The sequence below is a fragment of the Setaria viridis genome, chromosome 4, assembly GCF_005286985.2.
Source record: "Setaria viridis chromosome 4, Setaria_viridis_v4.0, whole genome shotgun sequence".
In the NCBI taxonomy this organism is placed as follows: domain Eukaryota; kingdom Viridiplantae; phylum Streptophyta; class Magnoliopsida; order Poales; family Poaceae; genus Setaria; species Setaria viridis.
The window spans coordinates 7,141,813-7,164,327 of NC_048266.2; the positions used below are offsets into that span (position 1 = coordinate 7,141,813).

Here is a 22,515-nt window from a genome sequence, read left to right on the forward strand (position 1 = left end):
GTATGGTGAGAGCATCCTCAATACTTATCCAGTCAAAAAAATGGAGATGTGCATCTTTAAGGTCTAAAGACCTAGTTTCAATGGGATAGCGCCATCCTTTGTACACAAAAGTCTCGATATTCATGGCATTGACTTTTATTCCTGTTATCATGCTGTCTGCTACACACAAGTATTTCAGGCGGGGCAATGGGAGATCCACCTTAAGCTCGTCATCCAGGTGGCACCTAACCATACTCAGCCACTCTAGACTAGAGCAACTTGACAGCACATTAAGATCCTTTGTTGTGGCACGTACCAAGTGCAAATCAAACTTTCTTAGATTTGGGAAGCGAGGAGATTACTCTCTCACGATGTTTTTCAGTTTCTTTATGTCACTTCTTGTGCTTGAGGTCGTTTACTATCATGTAATTTCATTGTAAAACTAGTTTCAAACTTCTTCTCCTCTTAAATGAATAGGCAGCGCTCCTGCCAATGTTTTTAAAAAAAAAATCCTCTGTAGGTGTAATGTGCTTCCGTAGTCCAGAAGTTCAAAGGGAAATAAATACCTATCATGACGACCACGAAATTCGGCTGGAACTAGATCAAAAGCTAGATTCTTTGTCTGAGAAGCTGTGACAAACCTAACCCAATCATCAAGATGAATAACAAGCTCACTGTGAAGCCCAAATTTGAGCTCAAAATCTTCAACGAACATGCCATTGTGTTGCTGCAGAGCAGCATTAACACTCTGAATGAACTCCTGAGTGCATTGTTTTGACCCATAGATACTCCTGTGGCTGCACATCGTCATGCCATCAAATCGAAGTTTGGGATTAATTGTCCGGACATATCGCCATTTGCTGGAGAGATCACTAGTCCTTATAACCTCCTTCAGAGGCAATTGTGATAAAATTTTGCATAGCATGTCCTGTGTTCACAAAATATCAAGATTAGACAGCTAAACTAATCTGGCTCATCAAGACCTCCATTATCTCAAATCAAGTAGTACACATTACCTCTGGAAGGTCTAAATGTTGAAACTCTAATTTTCTCCTTTGAAGATTTGCTTCCCATGGCAATGGTTCGGCGTTTGTGTATTGCTTGTGCATGGAAGATTATCCTCCATGACCTGAACAAACTAGGTAAACAGTCCCTTGTCAGCAGAATTGAAGTTGGACTTATAATGAAAAGTGCAGTTAAGCTAGATGCTTTATCCAACCCTTAAACTTTCTAATTATTTGAGATTCTTTTGTGTGAATCTTGTTGTGTTCGGATCAATTATGCAAAGTGGAGGATAGATTGTGAATGCAATACTGAAACATCTCACTTAAGAGGCCACATATTTTTCAGTGTTGAACAATGGGCACTACTCACAAGCCATTGAGCGACTAGATTAAGCCACTACGGATTGGTAACCCTGCATGTGTAATCCTGTGCGATTAAACTGTGCTGCATTTACCAATATCTACTTATCGTAGTCCAAGTCCTAGGCCATGAACTGGAAGCGTCCATAACCTAAGGCAACTAGCTCTTTCTGAGATTAACAGGAGGCTCCATATATAATCGCAATGCCCAGGGCAAGTCAATGAATCATGACAGGATCAACGCTCAAACTAGCGAAACTAATTTGAGCTATCTCAACATCCGCTAAATTAGGGCTCATAGGTTGGAATTGAACTCGCCATAGAAAAGGAGAGGGAGGGGTTCCTTCGTTTTCGCCTACTGCATCAACCTGAAGAAAGAAACCCGTCAGATTCAGCATACCTCACTTTTTTCTAGAAGCTGCGTATCATTCCATTAAGAACAAGTAGTTTTTACAACGCAAGCCGATCGGGCACTCGCACACGGTTTATAGCAGAAGAGAACTTGTGACATAACCGGGGGGGGGGAGGGCGCTAGGTGAAGCAGACCTGGGAGAACGCCAACCGAAGGCCGCCAGCTGCACAGCATACCTCACTTTGATTAGTTCTCCCGGCGACCCCTGCGAACTCTACGATTCCTCTTGCCGCATCTCAACATCCGCGGCGCTACTAAGGTTACATGTCGGAGACGGAGAGACACCAGACGCGCGGGCGCAGCCGCAGCCGAGTCGGAGAGGAAGACGGGAGGAGCGCGATGCCACGCGCACCAAGGCAGGGCCCGCGGGCCGCTGCAAGGCCAACCCAACAGGCAGGATACTCGAGCTCCAGAAAAGCTATTGACCGGCCCAACGGCTGGATCAGCAGGCAAAACGCGCGGCACAAAACATACAGTAGATCAGGCAACCAGAAAAACGAGCAAGGCATCAGACCACTGACCACGCATCACTTTCCCAAGTTCAGGATCTCTATCATTGATTTGATTATGTTTATACTATGTTCTATGTGTAAGGGTAAGAAACTTAGCGCCACTCGGCGACTGTACACAATTGCAGCCGAACCTTACACTGTAAAGCATCCATGGCACTGAGAATACTGGAGCACCGGCAACTGGATTCCGCGGTTTCTACAGAAGAAACGGGCACCGGTGGGTGGAGCTGGTGGACAGACGAAGCCGTCTGTCACTACCGCAAGCTCTTCCTGCGCTTCTCCCTGGACGAGAGCGAGGCGGTGGACTCCTCCACATCCTCCAGACAAACCGACTGCATCTGGACGGCGATCAGCTGGGACCGAAGGGAAGCAGATGGTGGAGAAGCAGAGACGCCCCTGCTTGTGCTGGATCTCCTATGCAGCCAGCGGCGAGCGTGCTCGTTGCCACCACCCCTGCTGTTGCGCTGAGAGGAGCTTGTAGTGGGAGATGGAGGCAGTGTCTTCCTCCAGTTCTTGGAGCTGGTGGCGGCGGCATCACGCCTTCTGCTTGAACTTGACCCTTTGCTCCGCGACTTGTTCCAGCTGAAACTGAAAGAAAGGAAGCCCTTGCGCTTCTTGGGGGATGGTTTCCCAGGATTTGCAGTGTCTTGTGCAGGTTCAGCAGCATTCGCCCTGGAACTCGACTTGCCATTGTAGAATTTGGGTAATCTTTTCCTGTTGTAGGCAAGAATTCAGATAGGTCAGAATAACTGAAGAAGTATACACACACAATAAATTGCCCGAATACGACAGCGCTATAGGATCTGGCGCTAAACAGAGGCAAACAATTTTCCAGGCAGATTGCGAGAAAGTACTATTTATGGATAAAAGGCGCACGAGCAGCGACAAGAAAATGAGACAAGTATCTAAATACTTAATGATGCAAATAAACGGTATTCCGACAACTAGCTAACAAATGCATGTGAAAGAACTTTGTTGCTCCCGTTTGATCATGTGCCCACATTAATTACATGCTAAACAAAAAGGAGTTGTATTTAAGCGCGCTTGACAAAAGTACATTACTGCTTATAACCGAACAAGCGTTTTATCCCGTTATAAATTTTTGGCGCTTAGCTTCGTACACCAATTCATGAGGCACTAGGATCCTATTAAACTCTAAAAATTTATCATGACCAAAACCTCCTCACCAGCTGTTAGTAGGGATAAGAATTCACTATGCTCCATATGACCATGTATAAACATTGCAGAAGACCTGCTTATGGCACTCCTAAGTCTTAACATGATAGCATACACAATATCCTACTGAAAGCAAAACTTCATAGAAGGCGTGCGAGCTGCAGTTATCCTTGAAAACGATCAAATAAGCTCACTGTAATGGCATGTGGAAGATATTGCTGGTTACTTTAGACTGTAGAGACGTACTGAGAAAACAGCAAGGCAGAACTGCACAATGTCAAAGCATAGCACGCACATTAAAGTACTCAAGAATAATTCTAGAAATATACAGCACACAGAAACCAAAGTGCAGCGCTAGCAAAAAGTTAATATAGCATGATGAATATATCTAATTCAATGTATTGTGCAAATGCATCAACAAAGAATTGCTATTTTCAAAAACAAATACCTTCTGGACAAATACTTGAAAGAGCATCTAGTGTTCTAAAGGTTTACTATTCCTGGTTACTGTCTAATCAGCTGGGACCAGCTAGTGGCAAAGTATCAAGGAAAAAATGCAAATACTCCTTTTAACTTCAATAACCATTTTATTATCAATCTTAAGCCATCCTTACGTTTGGGTTCTTGAACTATCATGGTACTACTAGATCAGACACCATAAGGGGTGAAGTATGTCAGCGAAAAATTTGTATCTGCATATGTTCATCCTGACATGGGGTTCCCAGGATAAACTGTGACAAAATTTTACAAATATTCTATGAAGATTTGCAAGGACCCCACATTGAACTAAACAATCAAGCAACAGGCTTGGCCAAGAGCAAGAATTCAGTGAGGATGGATAACATTTCCAAGCTAAGTATGACAGGCCTTTCATCATGACATCAAAGTTACTCATAGTTCACCAGGAAGAACCAAAATATAATCTTCCCAACAAATTGTCTGAAATCGTTACGGCACCAATAGGCACACTAAGAAATGAACTCCATAAGCGGCCCCCATCTGTCAGACCAGCCAGCCAAACATACTAAATCCACTACTGTCCTTATCTAGCCTCTGTACCATGCATCCACCAACCAGACCGATCAAGAACTAAACTTTTAAGACAATCATCAGCCACAGTTCCCCTGCCACGCTTATGCACTCTGCAGCCACTAAAACGATCCAGACCGAGTGCCCCCACCACTTCAAATCCCCAGATTTCTTGACAGAGCACCTGAACACAGGCTGCTTCAGATAGATACTACCCCCCGAAATGCCACAAAATTTAACAACAAATCCTACAGCACTGCTCGAATCACCCCACAACACCATCCAGAGATGCACACTGCAGAATCGAGAAAAAGATAACGAATTTGACACCTACATGACTCCACAACACACCGAAGGAAGAAGATCAGAAGAATAGAGTACGATCCCGTTCTATCCGCAGTGCACCACATGACCCAAGAAGCAGAAAAATAAACTGCACAATTCGTGCAAAATCCGTAATAAACCAGGATATCAAGCACGGTTACGGATCGCTGGAAGAAGGAGATTGACAAAGCCGCGAGCTTTGCCGGCGGATTGGAGACTGACTGACCTGTTCTTGGGCAGTGCTTCCTGTAGCGCGTCCAAGGTGTCGAGCGGCCCTCTGATGGAGCTCTGCACCTCCCCGTCGCTCTCCTCCATCTCGTCGCACTGCAGCACCGCCGCCCTGCTGTCGCTGCCCAGCACAACCGACGACGACGAAAACGACCCGCCGCCGCCCGCAGCCGGCCCGGAGCGCTGGCCCCGGCGGCCGAAGCCGGAGCTCCCGCTGTCCCCCCGCCGCCCGCCCTCGGACACGATCGGCATTGCTCCCCTTCTCCCACTCTGCCCCCCTCCCTCTCTCTCCCCTCCCCCTCTCCTTCACATGCAAAGAAAGGGAGCAAGCGCCTCACGCGCGCGCGCACGGGGAGGGTGATGGTATGGGTTGGAGACGACTGCCACTGCCTGCCCCCGCGTGCGGCTCGCTCGCTCGCTCGCTTCTGACTTGTGCCGGGTCGCCGAGGGGTTTGGGCTGCACCGGCTTTGGTTTTTGGCTGCAGTGGCGTGTGGGCCACAGCTTCAGTTGCAGCAAGGGAGGCTTGCTTCCTGGAGCGGGAGATAGGTGTGAGGCCGTCCGATCTTGTCAGAACTCGGACGGGCGGCTCGGATCGTCCGGTCAGGCCTGCGTGGAGTGGAGCCGTGGGATTCTGCCAGCTGTTGCGCGCCACCTGCAGAGGCTTGTCCTCGAAGGCTTTTGGAGCAGCCGCCAGTAGCCCATCGGCGGTGGTTTTCCGTAATTTCAGCAACCGCACGGTTGAAAGTCAGTTTAAACATGGTAAAATTCTCGAGTCAGTTGGGCCTTTGAAAAAAGTCAATTCCATTGACTTGGGACAAAAAAAAGGCCAATTAGCTAAATCTTTGGAGCAGTATCTGCCTTTCCCTTGTCGTTAGGAGCTATTTCTAAAATGATTGGTGTCGGCTAAAGCAACTCCCGCAAAAGTGAACCGTCCAAATTCCCGTGTACTCCCCACAACACTTTTTAATTTTTCAATTTTTTTTAAGAAAAAGAAATTACTAAAACGGACATCGATTGTGTACCAGTCTATTTATCTCTTTTTATCTTTAGCTAGTTCAATCGAGCTTAATTACTCGTCCTCTTTGGCTATTTATCTCTTTATTGAACTTACAGTTATTGTCACGTCATTTCCCACCTCGTCCTCATCGGCACATCTCCTTGATCTTAGGATGCTCGGTCCAGTCCAACCTTTAAGAGTTTAATCATAGCGGCGTCTTTAATGCTTACAGGAATTTTATAGGAATATAAGTGGTTAAGTACTTAAGTCAATGATAATTTCTATTATTCCAAATGTTATATATGATATTTTTTCACTACAAGAAACTGTGATGGGAATAAATTTTTCACGGATCGTTGAAAAATCATCTTAAATCAGTGTCTGTGGTGATTTCAGATAACATCAAGAATTGAGCATCGTAGATTAAATCGATCGATGTTTCTTCGTAATCGTCATATATCAGCACAATTTTCGTAACCGTCATAAAACATCCTTAGGCCGCGCAGCCTAGCCCAAGCCCAATATCAATGATGAAAATAAATGTCACAGATGATTGGTACCGACGATGTGAGCAACAACATGGCTACTGACGTGGCAAGCACTGATGACGTGTCTGCTGATGTGTATGCCGACGTGGCTACTGATGTGTATTTTGACCCATAAACTTTTCAGCCCATCAAAGAGACCCATCAAATTTCAACCCACTCAAATAGTTAGCCCATTTATTGTAGCAACATTTCAGTCCAAAAGACATAGTAAGTTTTCAGCCCATTTATCAAAATTATAGCATATTAGATTCAATATCTCATAATCTTAAAAAAAAGATTCAATATCTCAGATTACATTCATAAGCACATCATAATAGTTGATTACATTATGTTTTCATCTTGCATCCACCAAACCTTCTCGTCAATAATCTGCAACCGAAATAAAAAATATGCATCAGCACCAATGTATATAGTACTTTAGTTCCTAACAGATTTGTATAGATCAAGGGAAGAGCAAGACGTACACTAACAGGTGGAGTCAAACAGGTGTAGAGGGGGCATGTGTTGTAGTCCGTGGGCGTGCTGATCGCCACCAGGTTTTATCATCTTGGCACGCAAGTCCAAACAAACAACAGTAGAGGAAAATACGTCAATCAGTTGCCCAACAGAATTTCCCCTTACATTTGACTATTAATGGGTAGCGAGGGAAAATGACGTACCCAGAGAGAGAATCATTCAAAACATAGCAACACCTAGCTCCTTGTTGATTATAGTCAAGTCAGCGATTCTCTTGTCACTAACACCATATCCTTCACCATAGAACTGACTTGAACTCACATCAATCATGGGCTCATCCACTGGTGCCTCACCTAAGATGTTTGCATGTACAACAAGTTAATGAATGGCTTACAACAAACACAAGCAAATCATGAATAGTTCCTATTTGAAAAGCATAATGGCCAGACAAAAATTAGAAGAGGACAAGTATATGACACAAAAGGAACACAAATACAAGTATATGACACAAAAGGAACACAAATACAGGGCATACCAGAGTTCGCATACCAGAGTTCGAAGTTCAGAGATAAAACTACTAATATCTTTAATTCTCTAGTTCTCTAATCTCTTACTCTATACTCTCTACAAGATAAAACTACTAGAGCATACCAGAGTTCAGAGATTCAAACTGCAAAGGATTCCAAGTGACACTGCAAATAGAAAACACTCACAACATGTTGAATGTCTAGCACTGTACTTCCCTTTCTGTTTTGCCAATTCATTTAAACCACCATAAAAGGAGGTATACCACTATGAAACAAATTTCTTTCCCACTGGAAAAAATAAATGGATATCATATAAGCATAACAGGAGCCAAAATAACCACAGATTCAAGCATCAGTGTTATCTACCACAGATACAAGAAAAAGATTGCTGTGAAGATAGATGCTATCACAACATGTAGCCACAAATTAACGCATAAGGATGCAGCCACAAATTTCAATAACCTATCACTAAATGATTGGGATCTAAAGAAATTTCAGTGAGCCCACAGCCCAGCAGCAGCTCAGCAGCCCCCATGTGGTCCATACCCTAGATTGGGATCTAAAGAAATTCGAGGGGAAATCAGAAAACAAATGAGAGAGAGGGAAGGAGATGAGAGAGCGAGACACATACGCATCAGGATGTGCATGAGGTGGACGGGAACTACAGGATGTCACCACCATGCTTGGATCTGAAATCATCAGGTCAAAAATCTCACCTGCTGGTGCTGAGTTTGGTGCGGAAGCAGAAAGAACAGAAGGGGGCGACGGGCGTGAAGGTGCATCGCTGCCAGCCATGGAAGGGCCACGTGTGACTCTGGCACGAGCCAACCAGGGAGGCGGCCTCCACCCTGGAGGCCCGTACACCGACGCCCCTAGTAGGCCGGCCGAAGGAGGCGGGCCCGCCCCATGTTGTGCTGCTAGGAGGTTGTTGAGGGAGGTGCCCCATCCCGCGCTGCTTGCCAGAAGGCGGAGGGAGGTGGCCCCGCCCTGTGTCGCACCGCACACAAGCTGGCCGAGGGAGATGGGCCCACTCCACCAGGCGATGGAGGCGTCACTGACGGCCGTAGCGCCGACATGGGAGAGGGGGAGCGTCGGAGGGTAGGAGGTTGGCGGTGGATCTGAGGAGGTGGCGGTGATCATCAGAGAGGAGTGAAGGGGATGGGTTGATGGGAGGCGCCGAGAGTGGAGAAGTAGCTAGGGTTACGGGGTCGGCTGAAGCTATTTATGCATGTGGGGCTTAATTTGGTTCATTGGATCAAAGATATACGATCAGGATGAGTCGGCCCATTACAAAAAATGGCTCAATCTAGGTTTCTCGGCCCATTTAGCCGACTCATTCATTGTTTTTATTATTTAAACGTAGAAATACATTTAAATTGAAAAGGTTGTTAAGTAACAGGTAAATCTAATTATTTCGTACCAAAAACATCTTTTTACATGAAATCGACTACTTATATGTTGTTGTGTAGAAGTTTCAAAAATTTGGAATTAATTCACTATTTTCAACAGTTTAAATGAATTTCTGCGTGGTTATAGAAAGTAATTACAATTTGAACTACATGTATCTCAAATAATATTTAAAAAATTACATAAAAATATATTTTAAGGATGTATATTCCATTATAGCGCACATCCGAAAATAGATGAAAAATTCAAATGTTTGTTAGGGATAATTAAAACTTCTATTTACAACCTTATTACAAAATAATGATAATAATACATAAAACTTCTCCGAAAATTATGTAAATTGGCATAGAATCATTTTATGGATGTCCAATATTAAAATAAAGTTTCATAAGATTTTACAAAAATTGGACTATACATTGTTCACAAAATGGATAGATCTCTCACATAGTTTCTTATAATTTAAGTCAAACTTTAAGATTTGAATACCTCATAACAAGTTCAAACTCGTATGCACCTCAAATTTGGACACCACCTTATGTTGACCATAACATTGGAAAATATCAAGTTACATTAGCAATTGTTATGCAAAAACATATTTTTTCTATTCTCTATTCAGTTGGAAGAAAACATGTAAAATGAAAAAAAAACCAAGAAATAGCAATTAACATACAAACAAAGGCCATTAAAGAAATGATGGTGATTTTAGAAAAATTAGAAAAAAACCTCATCAAATTTGGATAATGTATGATGAAGAAATGCCAGCTACAAATTTTGATTCTAGATTAAAAAGAGAAACATCAACTATTCATGTGTTCTTCAACCCAAATCAGTTGATCAGTATCATGTTATATAATAAGATTTGCTTTAAACTTCCAAAATGTGGCAGTAGCCTAGTGGTTTGTTGTCACCTTACTAAATCTAAAGTCCTAAAGTCCTAGGTTCAAATCCCGTGTGGAGTAGCAATTGTTCTCCTTTTTTCCATTTTTGAACCCCATTCTGCCTGTTCCACATATTTTTGTTTTTTTGGATCGCGACTCTTTTTTTTAACTGCATAGGAAGCGGGCTGAGGCTCAGGAGAATGTTGAAGCGGCTAATTTTGTTGGGTGAATATGTATAATGGGAATTTTTCCTAAGCAAAAAACTTAATTTAAATATGAAGAATTCATATAATAACATTCTCATACAAACAAAACATTATGTAGCAGCTTGGGTGCATGTGTGAACTAGTGGGCCAACTATAATATATTTTTATTTTATCATCATTGTGGTTTGAGCACGATATCAAATTCGTGACGATTTCTATTTTCACTCTATGACGCTTATCACATGTTCGTCACAGAAATCGGGTTCAAATTGAAGCCCGAATGGATCATTTGCAAATCTGTGACGAAAATACATAAATCGTCATAGATGTTGCCCTATTTACTACGTTTTCTATAAACATCACCAAAAATCCGTCATAGATTAAATAGTTTCTTGCTTGTTATTCCAAATGTTGAGGTGAGTTTTTTCAAATTTAGGTCTTTCTGCTACCATATGTCAGCAAAACCACCACCTTCTTGCCACATTTAACAAGGGCATACAAGCCACATCACAAAGGATGACCTTATTTGAGTTTGTGTTTTTGCATTTGCCTCTTGTTCCCACACACCCGGTCATTGATCGTGAAGGTGTCCTATTTTCTTTACAAAGCAAAATCACACCCTGTCCCTCCCAGGTGGCCTTATTTCCTGTCGTTATTAGTTAACTGTTAACCTGCAAACGGCACAACACACACACACACACACATGGTCCACAGCATCTTTGGAGTACTATATACGATCCAAGCCCACAGCAGGGTTCCCAACATCTTGTACCGCATGCTGTCCTTTGCGCATGCCTCGTAGCGCCACCCGTGGTCCATTCTTCATTGCTCCTCGGCCCAGCACCCACCCGAACGACCTACCTGCTGCACTCCGCACCAAGAAAGAACAGACCGGCTGCGGTTATTCGATCACTACGCCATTGCAGGTCGTTTCAGTTCAGCCAATTGGCCAAAGCTGATGAGGTAAATGCAGCAGTATGAATGGATGACTTGAGTAAGCATGGTTCAGTAATGGAAGATACGAGTAACGAAACGCCCACGGAGTAGATTCTGAAATAATGAAAGAATGGTATGACCCGCCATTGGAGATTAGCAGGAATGAAGATGCTCTGCTGAAGGGAAGAAGATGGCCGGATCAGAGGCTTTGCTGCTAGCTGCCGACAGGTGCTGGCAGCAGTGACTACCAGGTGGGTGGAGAGGACAGGCGATGAGAGATCTCTCATCAGCTCGAGCCCGGCTTAACCAATTTTATCAGGTTCTTTAATCGCTGGCATGTACACCATGCACATGCGGCTGCTTCTCCCGACCGGCAGCGCTCTACAGGAAAAAATTCAATGCTCGCGCAGCGGTTATCCTGAACTCGTGGAGTTGGAGGAGGAAAAGGGGCAGAGTATGCGTGCGCGTGCGTTGCAATCCTAAGTCTCATCGTCTGTTCCCAAGACATGGTTCAATGAGGCAATGTTAATGTCGACTGGCTGCATTACAGCAATCAGCAACGAGTACTGTACTTGCTTTAGTCTCCATGCTTTCTTGGTATGAATGAGAAGTGTCGAACAAGGTGTCAATTCCCATTCATGATTTCTGTTTGTTTAGCATGACATTGTCCCTGCTACATTATAATACATGTAATGTAATATAAGACCCTTTGATCTCGAGTTGGTTAAGGCGACGAATCGAAGAAATCTAAGATCGTCATCAGTCACGTGCCAGGTGTGCGGACAAAGTGTTGGTCTGTAGACATGATCCAGGATACATGGGAGTGTCGCGTTCTTGGACCCGTCGGGGCACAGGGCAGGCACTCATGGCTCATGCCCGTGAGGCCCAGACATTTGGTGACCACTGAAAAAACACCTGCTGACCTGCGCCTGCCGGCGGGTAGTCAATACCCACTTGCGAGTCAATTTTTGTTTTCTTCAACTATCGCATGTGTCTGGTGTACTCACAAGTCAACACCAGGCCGCAGCAGTTCGTAATTCCGCCTTGCGAGAATTCATCCTTTATTTTTTTTCATCCATTAAAAATTGAGTTTTGCTCCGGTGGTCCTCTCCATAAAAACTATACGAATATTAAAGCAAACAATTATTAATTTTAATTAATTCCGTCTTAGCCTTGTCTGGACCCGGCCCTACCACCCTTGCCGGGACCGAGTAAGCCGGCTCAGTCCACCCCATTATCTCTGGTCATTATCCTCCCGCGTTTCTGAGCATTTCACGTTTTTTTTTCTCCATCGCGACGTCTCGCGTGCGGCGGCGGCGGCGCTCGCGTGCCGTTCGGACGAATGAGGATGGGCGTGGATGTGCAGTGACGACACGTAGCTCGGCCCCAACTCGGCCGTCTTCATTCCTGACGACGAGGGCGCGCAACGATGTCACTCTCGCGTCTTCGGACGATGAAGGAGTCGGAGCTATACGAAGGTGGTGGTGCTCGACTACATTTTTGCCGGCCTCAAGGTGGAGGCTGATTCCCGTCTACTGTTTTTTATTAGTGTTGTTGGGGCTTGCAAGGGATATGCACTACAACTTGTAATTTTGGAGCAGTGCCCAACTTGCTTCGGTCCATGCCCCCCCCCCCCCCCCCCCCCCCCCCCCCCCCCCCCCCCCCCCCCCCCCCCCACTGGCTGCTGGACAAGAGGGAGTTTTCGTACCGTCGATGTAGGTTTTCTAATGTCTGGAGGTAGAAGAAAGTGTCTGTGTGAAGCAATGAATGATGTTCAGCCTCCCTATCATCTGATCTAGGATCCGCCCCTGTCCATGGCTCTGAACATTTTCTTCCGCTCTAGCAACGCAGAGCCGCTGCTGCCGGTGGCTCTCTCAGAGTCTCAGTCCAGGGGTGGCGGGCAGAGGGGTGGACCTCACATGGAGCGTCGCCCGCAGGAGCCACGAGAAGCGCTGCTGTCGAATTGTGCCGTCACCACCTAGCACCAGAAGCGGATCGAGTGCATATTTCTTGTAGTCATGGGCTGGGCGTCGGCAGGGCTCGGCCTGTACGAGACCCAGATCAAAGTAATTAAGAAATGAATTAATTAATCACATTCTTGCTTTAAGAATCGTGCAACTTTCAGAAAAGGGATCACCGGAGCAAAAACTCTTGAAAATTTAATCGCATATAACACTTGTACAATATTTATGGTTGGGCTTTTTGTGGCATCCATGCTTACGTCCTTGTCACGCATCAACAAACTCATAACATTCATGCGATAAATTGTACCTCCTCTATTTTCAGAGTCTACCTATATCTAGGTTCGTCCTAAATTAAATTTAATTTGACTAAGTTTATAAAAAAATATTTACATCTACAACACCAAAAATAAATCATGAAAATATATTTCATGAAAATTTTCATGATCGATTTGATGGTACTAATTTGGTGACATAGATCGTGGTTCATACAAATTTACTCGAATGCAAGGTAGTTTGACTTCACCGAACCTGAAAGTAGCTCTATCTGGAGCATAGGGAGTGGCGGTATAGTCACTCACCGGAGACCGGACTGAGATATTGACAACGAAAGTGAAGAATCCTACTGCGCTAGTGTCACTTTCGCAGTTCGCACACGACACGCTGACACGCACAGGACGCGGCGCCACGACCGCCCACGAGTCCACGACCACGACCCCGCTATGTTTTTTTTTCTGCCTTTCAGGTTGGCATGCTGCGATGGGCCGAATGACACGACTTATGTGATTGTGGGAGGAAGTCGCAGCCCACCCACACATAGTGGGCGGGGTAGTAGCCCAACATCAGCATGGATCCGCTCCCACACCTCACTTTGTGATAATTGCATCGATTTTATTTTTCTTTAGGTACTCCACGCCGTTACAAACAGTAAAAAAAAAACAATAACCCCATAGATAGCAGTCATGAACAACGTATTCCACATGCTTAATAATTCAAGAAATGGAGCACAGATACAACAAAAGCGCTCTTATGGCCACAGGATCGACAGTTCAACAGCCTTCGGAAGTGCCGTTCACTAGACATCTTATGAAGAATTTTCTCCGGTGGCATATCTTATAGATGCTACATAAGTACATATACATATAAAAGAAAGCTAGCTGTCAAGTAAACATTTGGCGGAAATTACACGGGGTTAGAACTTTGATGTCGCCTCTTTGATCTCCTCCAAGGAGATAGCCTGCAGCAAGTACACGAGTAAAATCATTCTTGAGCTATTTGTGCTAAAGATGTCATGGATGCATATATCAGGGGGAAACTACAAAGTATTATGTGGGATGTGTGCAAAAGGGACATGCCTGGTCCTGTCCAGCAAAATCATTGTCGGGAGTGAGAAAAAGCATACAGTGGCATTCCTTCCTGCAAAAGTAGACCCACTCACATAAGATACGATGCTTCTAGACAGCAAATAGTTTGTTGTTTCTGATTTTTCCTTTCAAGAGAAGCAAACTGGAAATTGCATTCTCGAAGTTATCTATCAGAAATTAAAAACAAAATACAGGGCAGGTTGGACTTTGCATTATTGCAAGGCATATGCCTTCATCGTCAATACTAATGATATGGGATGGTAATAGAGAACTAGCTGGCCAATCAGTCATCTGGTACTGTAAATGAAAAGGAACCTTATCCTGTTTTGCAACAGTGCAGCACATCTTTGAACGCAAAGTAGCGCTGCCATAATATTTTCTCTATGCACTATCATAAAAAAATAGTCAGAAGTATAGTTCACAACAAGACACACCTCTCACGCATGGGAACACATGGGCAGTTCCAAAATCCTTGTGCTACCTCAGCAGCTTTGTCATCATAATGCCTGGTTAGATTCACATGAAATTTAGGAATAAGATAAGTGGATGTTGTACGAATAATGGACAAACAATTGAGGGGGGAAAACATACACAAGATAAATTACCTACAAGGGCATAGAGGAGCTCCAAGTGTATCCCTGTGATCAGCAAGTCCCTGCAAACATGTTATGGTTTTACTCAAAATGATGATGACATGATAAGCATTCTCAAATGAGCTAATATCATCAAGAAGCAGTTACTGAATTCCAATATTTACTTAGAGATGTCGATTGCTCTAAGAAAATCGGAGTAGAGGACTTGCACTCGAAAAATACTGCAGCTGATGAAGTTATACCGATCACAGAATGACTTGCCAGAAGCTAGCTATGGTAGGATTGTTCAATCTAGCCGTCCTTTGTTTTTTTCCCCCTTTTTTTCCTTTTGGTCTCTAATGTACCCATGTGCTTTAGATATAGGATTGCTGCTTTATTACAATAGTGATGCATCAATTATTTCCTGATTCCTAAAATTGCACTGAAGCTGATATCCTTAACCTTAATCTGCTAAACAGACCCTCCATCAACCCACTGCTCTTAGAAGGTGCGTCTTCCGGATTTGTGTGAAGAAAATAAAAATCCTCGACCTCATGGTTCTCTTCAACACGACCAGTGTTGATTTTTGCACACATGTTAAAGCAATATTGTCTGTCAATAAAATAAATTTACATTTTAAATCAGCACCTATTCCATTCAGCAAGATAAGTTGAGCCATCCTGTGGCACCTAGTATAGATGAACTGCAGCGCAGCCCCTGTACCAAAAGCCATAGGCAGTTTGCCTCTGTCACCCGCTGTCTAACTCTCCTCTGCACAGTTTACTGCCCTCAGGTTATAAAGAAGGGAGCTGAGGCATCTAGAAGGAAGGCAGGGGGGGATTAGTTCTGTCTGATTCATCATGAGGTTGACAGTGGGATTAATGTTCTGTTCTTTCAGCTTTATTCTTAGCATGAAGTAGCTTCCATTCTTACCCAGCGCAGGGACCTAGTTGTACTGCAATACATGGTTTAACTTAGTCGTGATTGAGGAATGGTGTGTTTGTCGGCTTTCATAAAATTCTGCTCATTCCTAAGCTTTATGGCATCAATACTGTCCAAATCTAATTCTCAGTGTATCGTTATTCCTGGTCTTTGCTTCCATTCCCCCCAATTTGTACCCCAAATTATAAAACCCGTATCGTCTTGCTCTAAAGAAAAAACTGGTGCTGAGTTGCTAATATACTCTAAACCTTGGTGTTAATCGGTGCCTTGGTGGATGCCTTTGAAGTTAGGTCGTAACTAGTACGTAGGAGGAGGAAGTAGAGGACTACCGGATATTCGAAGGGTACTGACCTTGATGACGACGGCAGTGACGGATTTATCGGCGCAGAAGAAGGTGTTGGAGCGGCGGGCGTACTGCTCGGAGAACTTGCGCATGATCTCCAACGACTTGTCGTCGGAGGCGTCCGCTCCCGCGGCTGCCAACACCAGATTCCATTCCATTCAGTCCATGCCGATGCCATCAGGGGAGGGAGGGTACGAATGCCCCCCCAGAAATTAGGAGATTAGCGCAAACGTACCTTGAGCTCGGACCATCCATCTGCCGCGAGGACGCCCTCTGGGCGCCGCTGAGGACGGGCGGAAGGGGAGCCCCCCGCACCCGACCGTGGTGGCGACGGCGGATGTCATCGCCGGCCGGTGCCCGCCCGCCGATCCGGATGGCTGTCGCGGTGGTTGGGCGGAGGGGAACGGAGCGGAGCGAGGAGAGCTGCGGAGTGAATGGTCGGGAGCGGAGCAGAGAGATGGGGGAGCAGAGGCTAGTGAGGGGGTTGGAGAGCTCAGTGTTAGCGTGAGGACGGAGGAGGATGGAGAGGTGGATGGAGCAGCGGCGGCCGTACCTATGTGGTGGTCCGTGGATAGAGACGGAGAGAGCCTGCGCCAACGCGAATACGCGATGTGGTGGGAGAAAATATCCGAACCCTTCACAAATCCAGCCCAAACAGCGATTTTCTACAGGGAAACAAATGTCATGTTCGCTTCAACTTATTCAGCTAGCTTAGTCACCAAACAGTATTTTTTCTCTCACAACAAATCAGCCGTTTTAGGTCGGCTTATAAGTTGAAGCGAACATGCTCAAAAGGAGCAGATCCGAATAACAAATTCCAACAAACATTCGTAGAACGGAGAAGAGTAAAAGATAATTAATTCAAATATTTTTATTGACATTTTTCCTTAGGAAAAAGCTAAGCCGTCACGCGCGAAAAGCCCACCACCCTAGAAGCGGCTCGCAGGCTGCCATTTTTGCGCGACCGCTGGCGGCCCGTGGCCCGCTTCTAGAATGGTGGGCTGACGGAGACTGATGTACGACAGGATTTGCTACGGCCTCCATCGGATCTATAGCATGAATTTTTGCCCACATGTTTATCTATTTATTTGACCTCTTTAAAATGTGACTTTTTTTTTGAGATTGTCTATTTTCAAATCCATTTGCACTACTGTGCTCCTAACAACGATATCTATAAAACTAGATCCATGATACATATATTTTGAAAAAAAATTTATGCGGTGGAAACTTATGTTGAATGTGTAGTAGTTAGTCATGTATTAAGTGTCTGGCAACTTATGTCATCTATCAATGAACTATGTACATAAATAGCTGTAGAAATAATTTCTTCAAATGGTGCTATTACCTGAAGTATCTACATAAGATGATACATTATCTCTATATAATTGGTACATTATATATCCTTATATAAGTTGTTGTATTCGCGCCTCTCCGTGAGTTTTAACAATATAAAAGTTGTTATAAAACTTCTACGTAATTTGATAGTAAAGTTCATATGATTTCTCCATAAAACTTAAATGTGTAGGTGAGATACAAGTTATTATATAGTTGCTATCTGTCCATACAGTAATTTTCCACTAGAATCTATTATCTTAAAATTACAACATAATTTGTTACACAAATCATACATAAGTTACCACTGTCATTCAATATAAGTTGCTAGTAGCATAAAACAACTTCAACATATATTAAAAATGGATGATCTCGTCACAAAAAATACAACGGTGCAAACGGATTTGAAAATGGACACTTGACAAGAGAATAATGCCCATTTAAAGAAAATACAAGTACTTTTTTAACATGCCAGCACAATGACGGCTCTTGCGATACTATGTGCGCACGCGGATCAAGCAAACTACATGACATATAGCGGTACTGGATAGGGTCGCGTGCTGTCCTATTGCGCGACTAGTCGCGCGTTAGCTCGATCATTTTTCTTATTTCTAGCAAGATCAGTATTGGAGTTGAATTTACAAGATGTTTGATGAAAGCATACTCTATGCCACACCACTATTTTTTATAAAATATTTAATAGCAGCGCAACACTTACATGTTTTTCACATCATGAATTTATGAATTTGAGAGGATGATAAGCATGATGAAGCTAATATTAATTGTGCTTTGCTCTATACAGGTATCAAACTATGAGTAAAATACACCGGAGGTCTATTAACTTAGGAGGGTGAGGGTGTCATTTAGGTCCACGAACTTCAAAAATGTATTTTTAAGTCCATAAACTTTTCAAATTTAGTCATATAGGTTCTTACTTATCCACATGGACACCCAGCGCTAACATGGCATTCTAACCAGGCATATCTTCTCCCTTACCTCTCTCCCCCGTGGTCTTTTGCTGGGGCAATTCATCGAGCAGGTTGTGGGCGAGATGAGATTCGGCGACCTGACAGGCAATCTGGCATGCGACAGATGTAGTGGCACGGCGCTGCTGTTGTGGAATCGCGGCAGGGAGATGCGTCTGGGACTCGCACACCTTCCATAGGCACAGGTGCCAGGTACGGCAGCTGCAACACCGACGCCTTTCTCCCCCTGCATGCCCTGCATGTCCACTTGCTCATTGGGGACGACATGGCCACGCCCGCGTTAGTGCCCGTGGCCTTGACGAAGCAGCAGGACCCCGTGTCATCTACAGGGCGACAAAGTACGGGCCGGAGTCAAGCGCGACGGCGGCGTAGGGTGTCGAGCACGGCGTGCAGCCCCGGCCCACGACGTCGGCCTCATTGCTTCACGCCAGGCTGCACAAGCTCTCAACGGCCGTCTGCCGAAGCCGCTCCTTGAGGTCCGCGGCATGGTGACGCGTGACGCCTCGTTCGCTGCAGCGCACGCACTAGCACCTGGCGCCACCAGTTTCGAGACTGCTACAGCGAGCGTGCTGCAAACTGGAGCAATTGGATTGAAGAAAGCCACCGACCAATAGTTGGAAATTTAAACATTTTATGGCATATTTTAATTTCGAATATAATTAAGTAAATCCTGATTATCGTTAGTGACACATGGCATGTGCAAATATTAATGGGTTTAACACATTCGAACATAAACAGAAAAAAAGAAGAACCACAGAAGGTTCAGTGTGTACCCAAGGGTGGGACCATTGCCGGAGGCAATGGGTGCGCCGTTCCAGAACTGGAAGTATCAGACATTGTGCCTAAAGCTTCGGTTCGGGCTGTTCGATGTAGTTGATCAGAGTTGGCGTAGTGATGAGTTGGTGCAGTGCAGTCCCTCGAACGGTGTCTAGGAAGTAGTAGGACGTAGTCGTTCGCAGCGAGCAGTTGCGCAGAAGATGCGCTCCCCAAAAATTTGATCCAGACGAAGTCTCGGAAGCCTGCTCTCGCAAGCTCTGTGCACACAGAGGCTCGCGATGGAGATGCAAAAATAGCAGCGGGCAACAGCAAAAAGGGAGAGAAAGTGGTTTCTTCGGTGTGTGTTAACCAGAGTACGAGCACCTTTTTATAGATACAAGAGAAAGGAGATTCAACGTACTTAGACACTGTCTCAGGTGATTGATAGCCATTAACCAGCTGTTCAAGCCATTCAACAGTGTCAGTTACCAGTAACCTTCAGTCGTTACCGGTCATTGTTGTCCACATCAGTTACTAGTCACTGAACATAGCGTCAGTTACTAGTCATCAACTCATGATTAAAAATTGCAAAACCAGACCAAGCCCAGCGCACACATCATATCGCCGTGCCGCGACGCGCCTCGGCATGGCATGGCTCGGCTCGACGAGCGAGCGCGCGCATGTGGCACCCTTTCTCTCTTCCTCAACTTCTTAATTAGTGCACAGATAATCCACCTATTTAAGTTAGTTAAGATACTTCTTACTACCAATTTGGGATTAACCACTTTAACCATCTAGCATTAATCGTGGGCCTTGAGATTAAATGAAATAAATGGGCCTAGCCCAAATATTTTAACAATCCCCACCAAATTTCGAGGCACCCGAGAAATGCTCTCATTTTCACTGCTGCTTTTATATACCAATTTTCGATGGAGACTGTTAAGTTGAACATCCACCTAGAGGAGAGGCTACACTTATTCATAACTGATCAATGGACTATGCCTTGAATTGACAGTCTTGTGCAAATAAGCTTTACCAAAACCCTTTTCTGGTACTAGGCTGCTTAAAAGCATCCTCGCGGTTTGGAGCGTATAAGTCATACTCCAGTCCTTTCATGAGTATCTAGAGATCACCTAATTCTCATAGACTGTGACCAGCAGTCGAACTCATATAGGTGCAATCCTTTTAAGATGTTCTGTAGGACAACATCTTTACTTAAATAAGCCACTCAGATTACATTAAGGCAAAAGCCAACCTGCCTTACAGTTTGATGAGCAATGCACTTTCACAGGAATGAGCCTTATTCAAAGATTCTCTTCTCTCAGTCAACCAATGGCTTGTTTCACCATCCTAATTCACGGGATCTCCGATTGCATAGGATAGGTTACCACCAAAGCATGACTCACATACTGGGTCTTAAGACCAATTCCCTAGATGCATTATCTATCACATTTCGTGAAAGATCCTTTGTGAATTGATCTGCTAGGTTTTTAGCCGTTTGGATATAATCCAAGGCTATCACTCCGGAACTTCTCAATTTCCTGACAGATTTCAACCGCCTCTTCACTTTGACAATCACCGTCTGATTATCATAGTTTATTAGGATAGCCGGTATCGGTTTTTCAACCACCGGTAAATCCATTAGGAGTTCACGAAGCCACTCAGCCTCAACAGTGGCAGTATCTAATGATGTAAGTTCTACTTCCATAGTTGACCTCTTTAAGATGGTCTGCTTGCAAGACTTCCGGAAAACAGCGCCATCTCCAAGCGTGAACACATATCCACTCGTGGCTTTATCTCGTCAGCATCAGAAATCCAATTTGAATCACTATAACCCTCTAGTACCCTTGGGCGACCAAAATAGTGAATCCCGTAGTCCGCAATGCCTTTTAGATAGCGCATCACTCTCTCTGGAGCATGCCAATGATCATCTCCCAGATTTGAATCAAACCGGCTTAGTTTGGTCACAGCAAACGAGATGTCAGGCCTCGTAGCACTAGCCAAGTACATAAGCGAACCAATAATTTGAGAGTATCTCAGCTGATCTCTCATTATCCTTTTATTTTTCCTTAAAATCACACTAGCATCATAAGGTGTTGAAACAGGTTTACGTCACTATAACAAAGCGACTTAAAACCTTTTCCACATAATGGGATTCCAAGAGTGTTACCCCCACCATCACCTTCTCTTACTAGTTTTATATTAAGGATAACATCAGCCTCTCCCAAATCTTTCATCTCAAAGTTTTGAGACAAAAATCCTTTACTCCCTTAATCACATTAATGCTTGTTCCAAAAATCAGTATATCATCAACATACAAGCACAATATCACCCCTTCACCCCCACCAAAATGATAGTACGCACACTTGTTGTCTTCATTCACAACAAAGCCAGCAGACGTAAGAGTTTTATCAAACTTCTCATGCCACTGCTTAGGTACTTGCTTGAGGCCATACAAAAATTTCAACAACTTACACACCATTCCTTCTTGACCTTTTGCTACAAATCCATCTGGCTTATCCATATAGATCTCCTCCTACAACTCTCCATTTAGCAAAGATGTCTTAACATCCATTTGATGAATGAGAAGACCATAAGAGGTTGCTAGGGAAAGTAACACTCGAATTGTGGTTAATTGAGCAATAGGTGAATAAGTGTCAAAGAAGTCTTCTCCTTCTTTCTAAGTATAACCCTTAGCCACAAGCCTCACCTTGTACTTTTTAATAGTACCATCAGATTTAAGCTTTTTCTTAAACACCCACTTGCATCCTACAGGTTTACATCCATAAGGACGATCAACAACCTCCCAAGTTCCATTAGACATAATAGAATCCACCTCACTTCTGACAGCTTCCTTCCAATAGTTAGCGTCAGGAGAGGAATATGCCTCTTCAATGGTTCTAAGAGTATCATCCACAAGGTACACAATGAAATCATCACCAAAGGACTTTGCAGTCCTCCGTCTCTTGCTCCTTTTAGGAACTTCATTGTCATCCTTCTCTGGATTCCTCACTAGTGTTTGTTCACTGTGTTCTATCATATCGATTGAATCATCATTTGTAATATATTCTTGACTAGCATTGCTAAAATCCTCTCGCATGGGAAACATGTTTTTAAAGAATGTAGCATATCTGGACTCCATAATTGTGCCAACATGCATGTCAGGCACTCCAAATTTTACTATTAAAAATCTATAACCAATACTGTTGTTGACGCCAGATTTCGTCACTAGTAGAATCGGCGCCAAGAAGAGAGAAAATTGGAAAAGTACAGTTGGGA

At 44.2% G+C, this 22,515-nt stretch overlaps 2 protein-coding genes across 2 annotated transcripts; both read right to left on the reverse strand.

The window, feature by feature from the left end:
• Positions 1-2,232: 2,232 nt before the first annotated feature.
• LOC117853378 (uncharacterized) lies at positions 2,233-8,499 on the reverse strand. Its single transcript, XM_034735757.2, has 3 exons — positions 8,270-8,499; positions 5,023-5,328; positions 2,233-2,981 (listed from the first exon to the last, which is right to left on the reverse strand). Exons 1-3 carry the CDS (start codon positions 8,497-8,499, stop codon positions 2,522-2,524), a joined length of 996 nt encoding a protein of 331 aa, XP_034591648.1. The 3' UTR covers positions 2,233-2,521.
• Positions 8,500-13,895: 5,396 nt separating this feature from the next.
• On the reverse strand, positions 13,896-16,700 carry LOC117853792 (ferredoxin-thioredoxin reductase catalytic chain, chloroplastic). The gene is made up of 6 exons (XM_034736080.2): positions 16,398-16,700; positions 16,171-16,295; positions 14,911-14,960; positions 14,740-14,811; positions 14,297-14,357; positions 13,896-14,178 (listed from the first exon to the last, which is right to left on the reverse strand). The coding sequence occupies exons 1-6, from the start codon at positions 16,504-16,506 to the stop codon at positions 14,134-14,136; spliced, it is 462 nt and encodes a 153-aa protein (XP_034591971.2). The 5' UTR covers positions 16,507-16,700; the 3' UTR covers positions 13,896-14,133.
• Between the last annotated feature and the right edge of the window lie 5,815 nt (positions 16,701-22,515).

What these genes read in the sequence shown, in the direction of transcription:
- LOC117853378 (XM_034735757.2), bottom strand. Translation starts at nt 8,499, where the DNA reads ATGGGGCACCTCCCTCAACAACCTCCTAGCAGCACAACATGGGGCGGG. An exon ending in ACCAAACTCAGCACCAGCAG is followed by an intron (nt 5,329 to 8,269) that starts GTGAGATTTTTG and finishes TTGCATGTGAAG; the next exon opens with GAGAGGGGGAGGGGAGAGAG. An exon ending in GAAGCACTGCCCAAGAACAG is followed by an intron (nt 2,982 to 5,022) that starts GTCAGTCAGTCT and finishes TGCCTACAACAG; the next exon opens with GAAAAGATTACCCAAATTCT.
- LOC117853792 (XM_034736080.2), bottom strand. Translation starts at nt 16,506, where the DNA reads ATGACATCCGCCGTCGCCACCACGGTCGGGTGCGGGGGGCTCCCCTTC. An exon ending in TGTGTTCCCATGCGTGAGAG is followed by an intron (nt 14,358 to 14,739) that starts GTGTGTCTTGTT and finishes CTACTTTTGCAG; the next exon opens with GAAGGAATGCCACTGTATGC. An exon ending in ATTTTGCTGGACAGGACCAG is followed by an intron (nt 14,179 to 14,296) that starts GCATGTCCCTTT and finishes TACTTGCTGCAG; the next exon opens with GCTATCTCCTTGGAGGAGAT.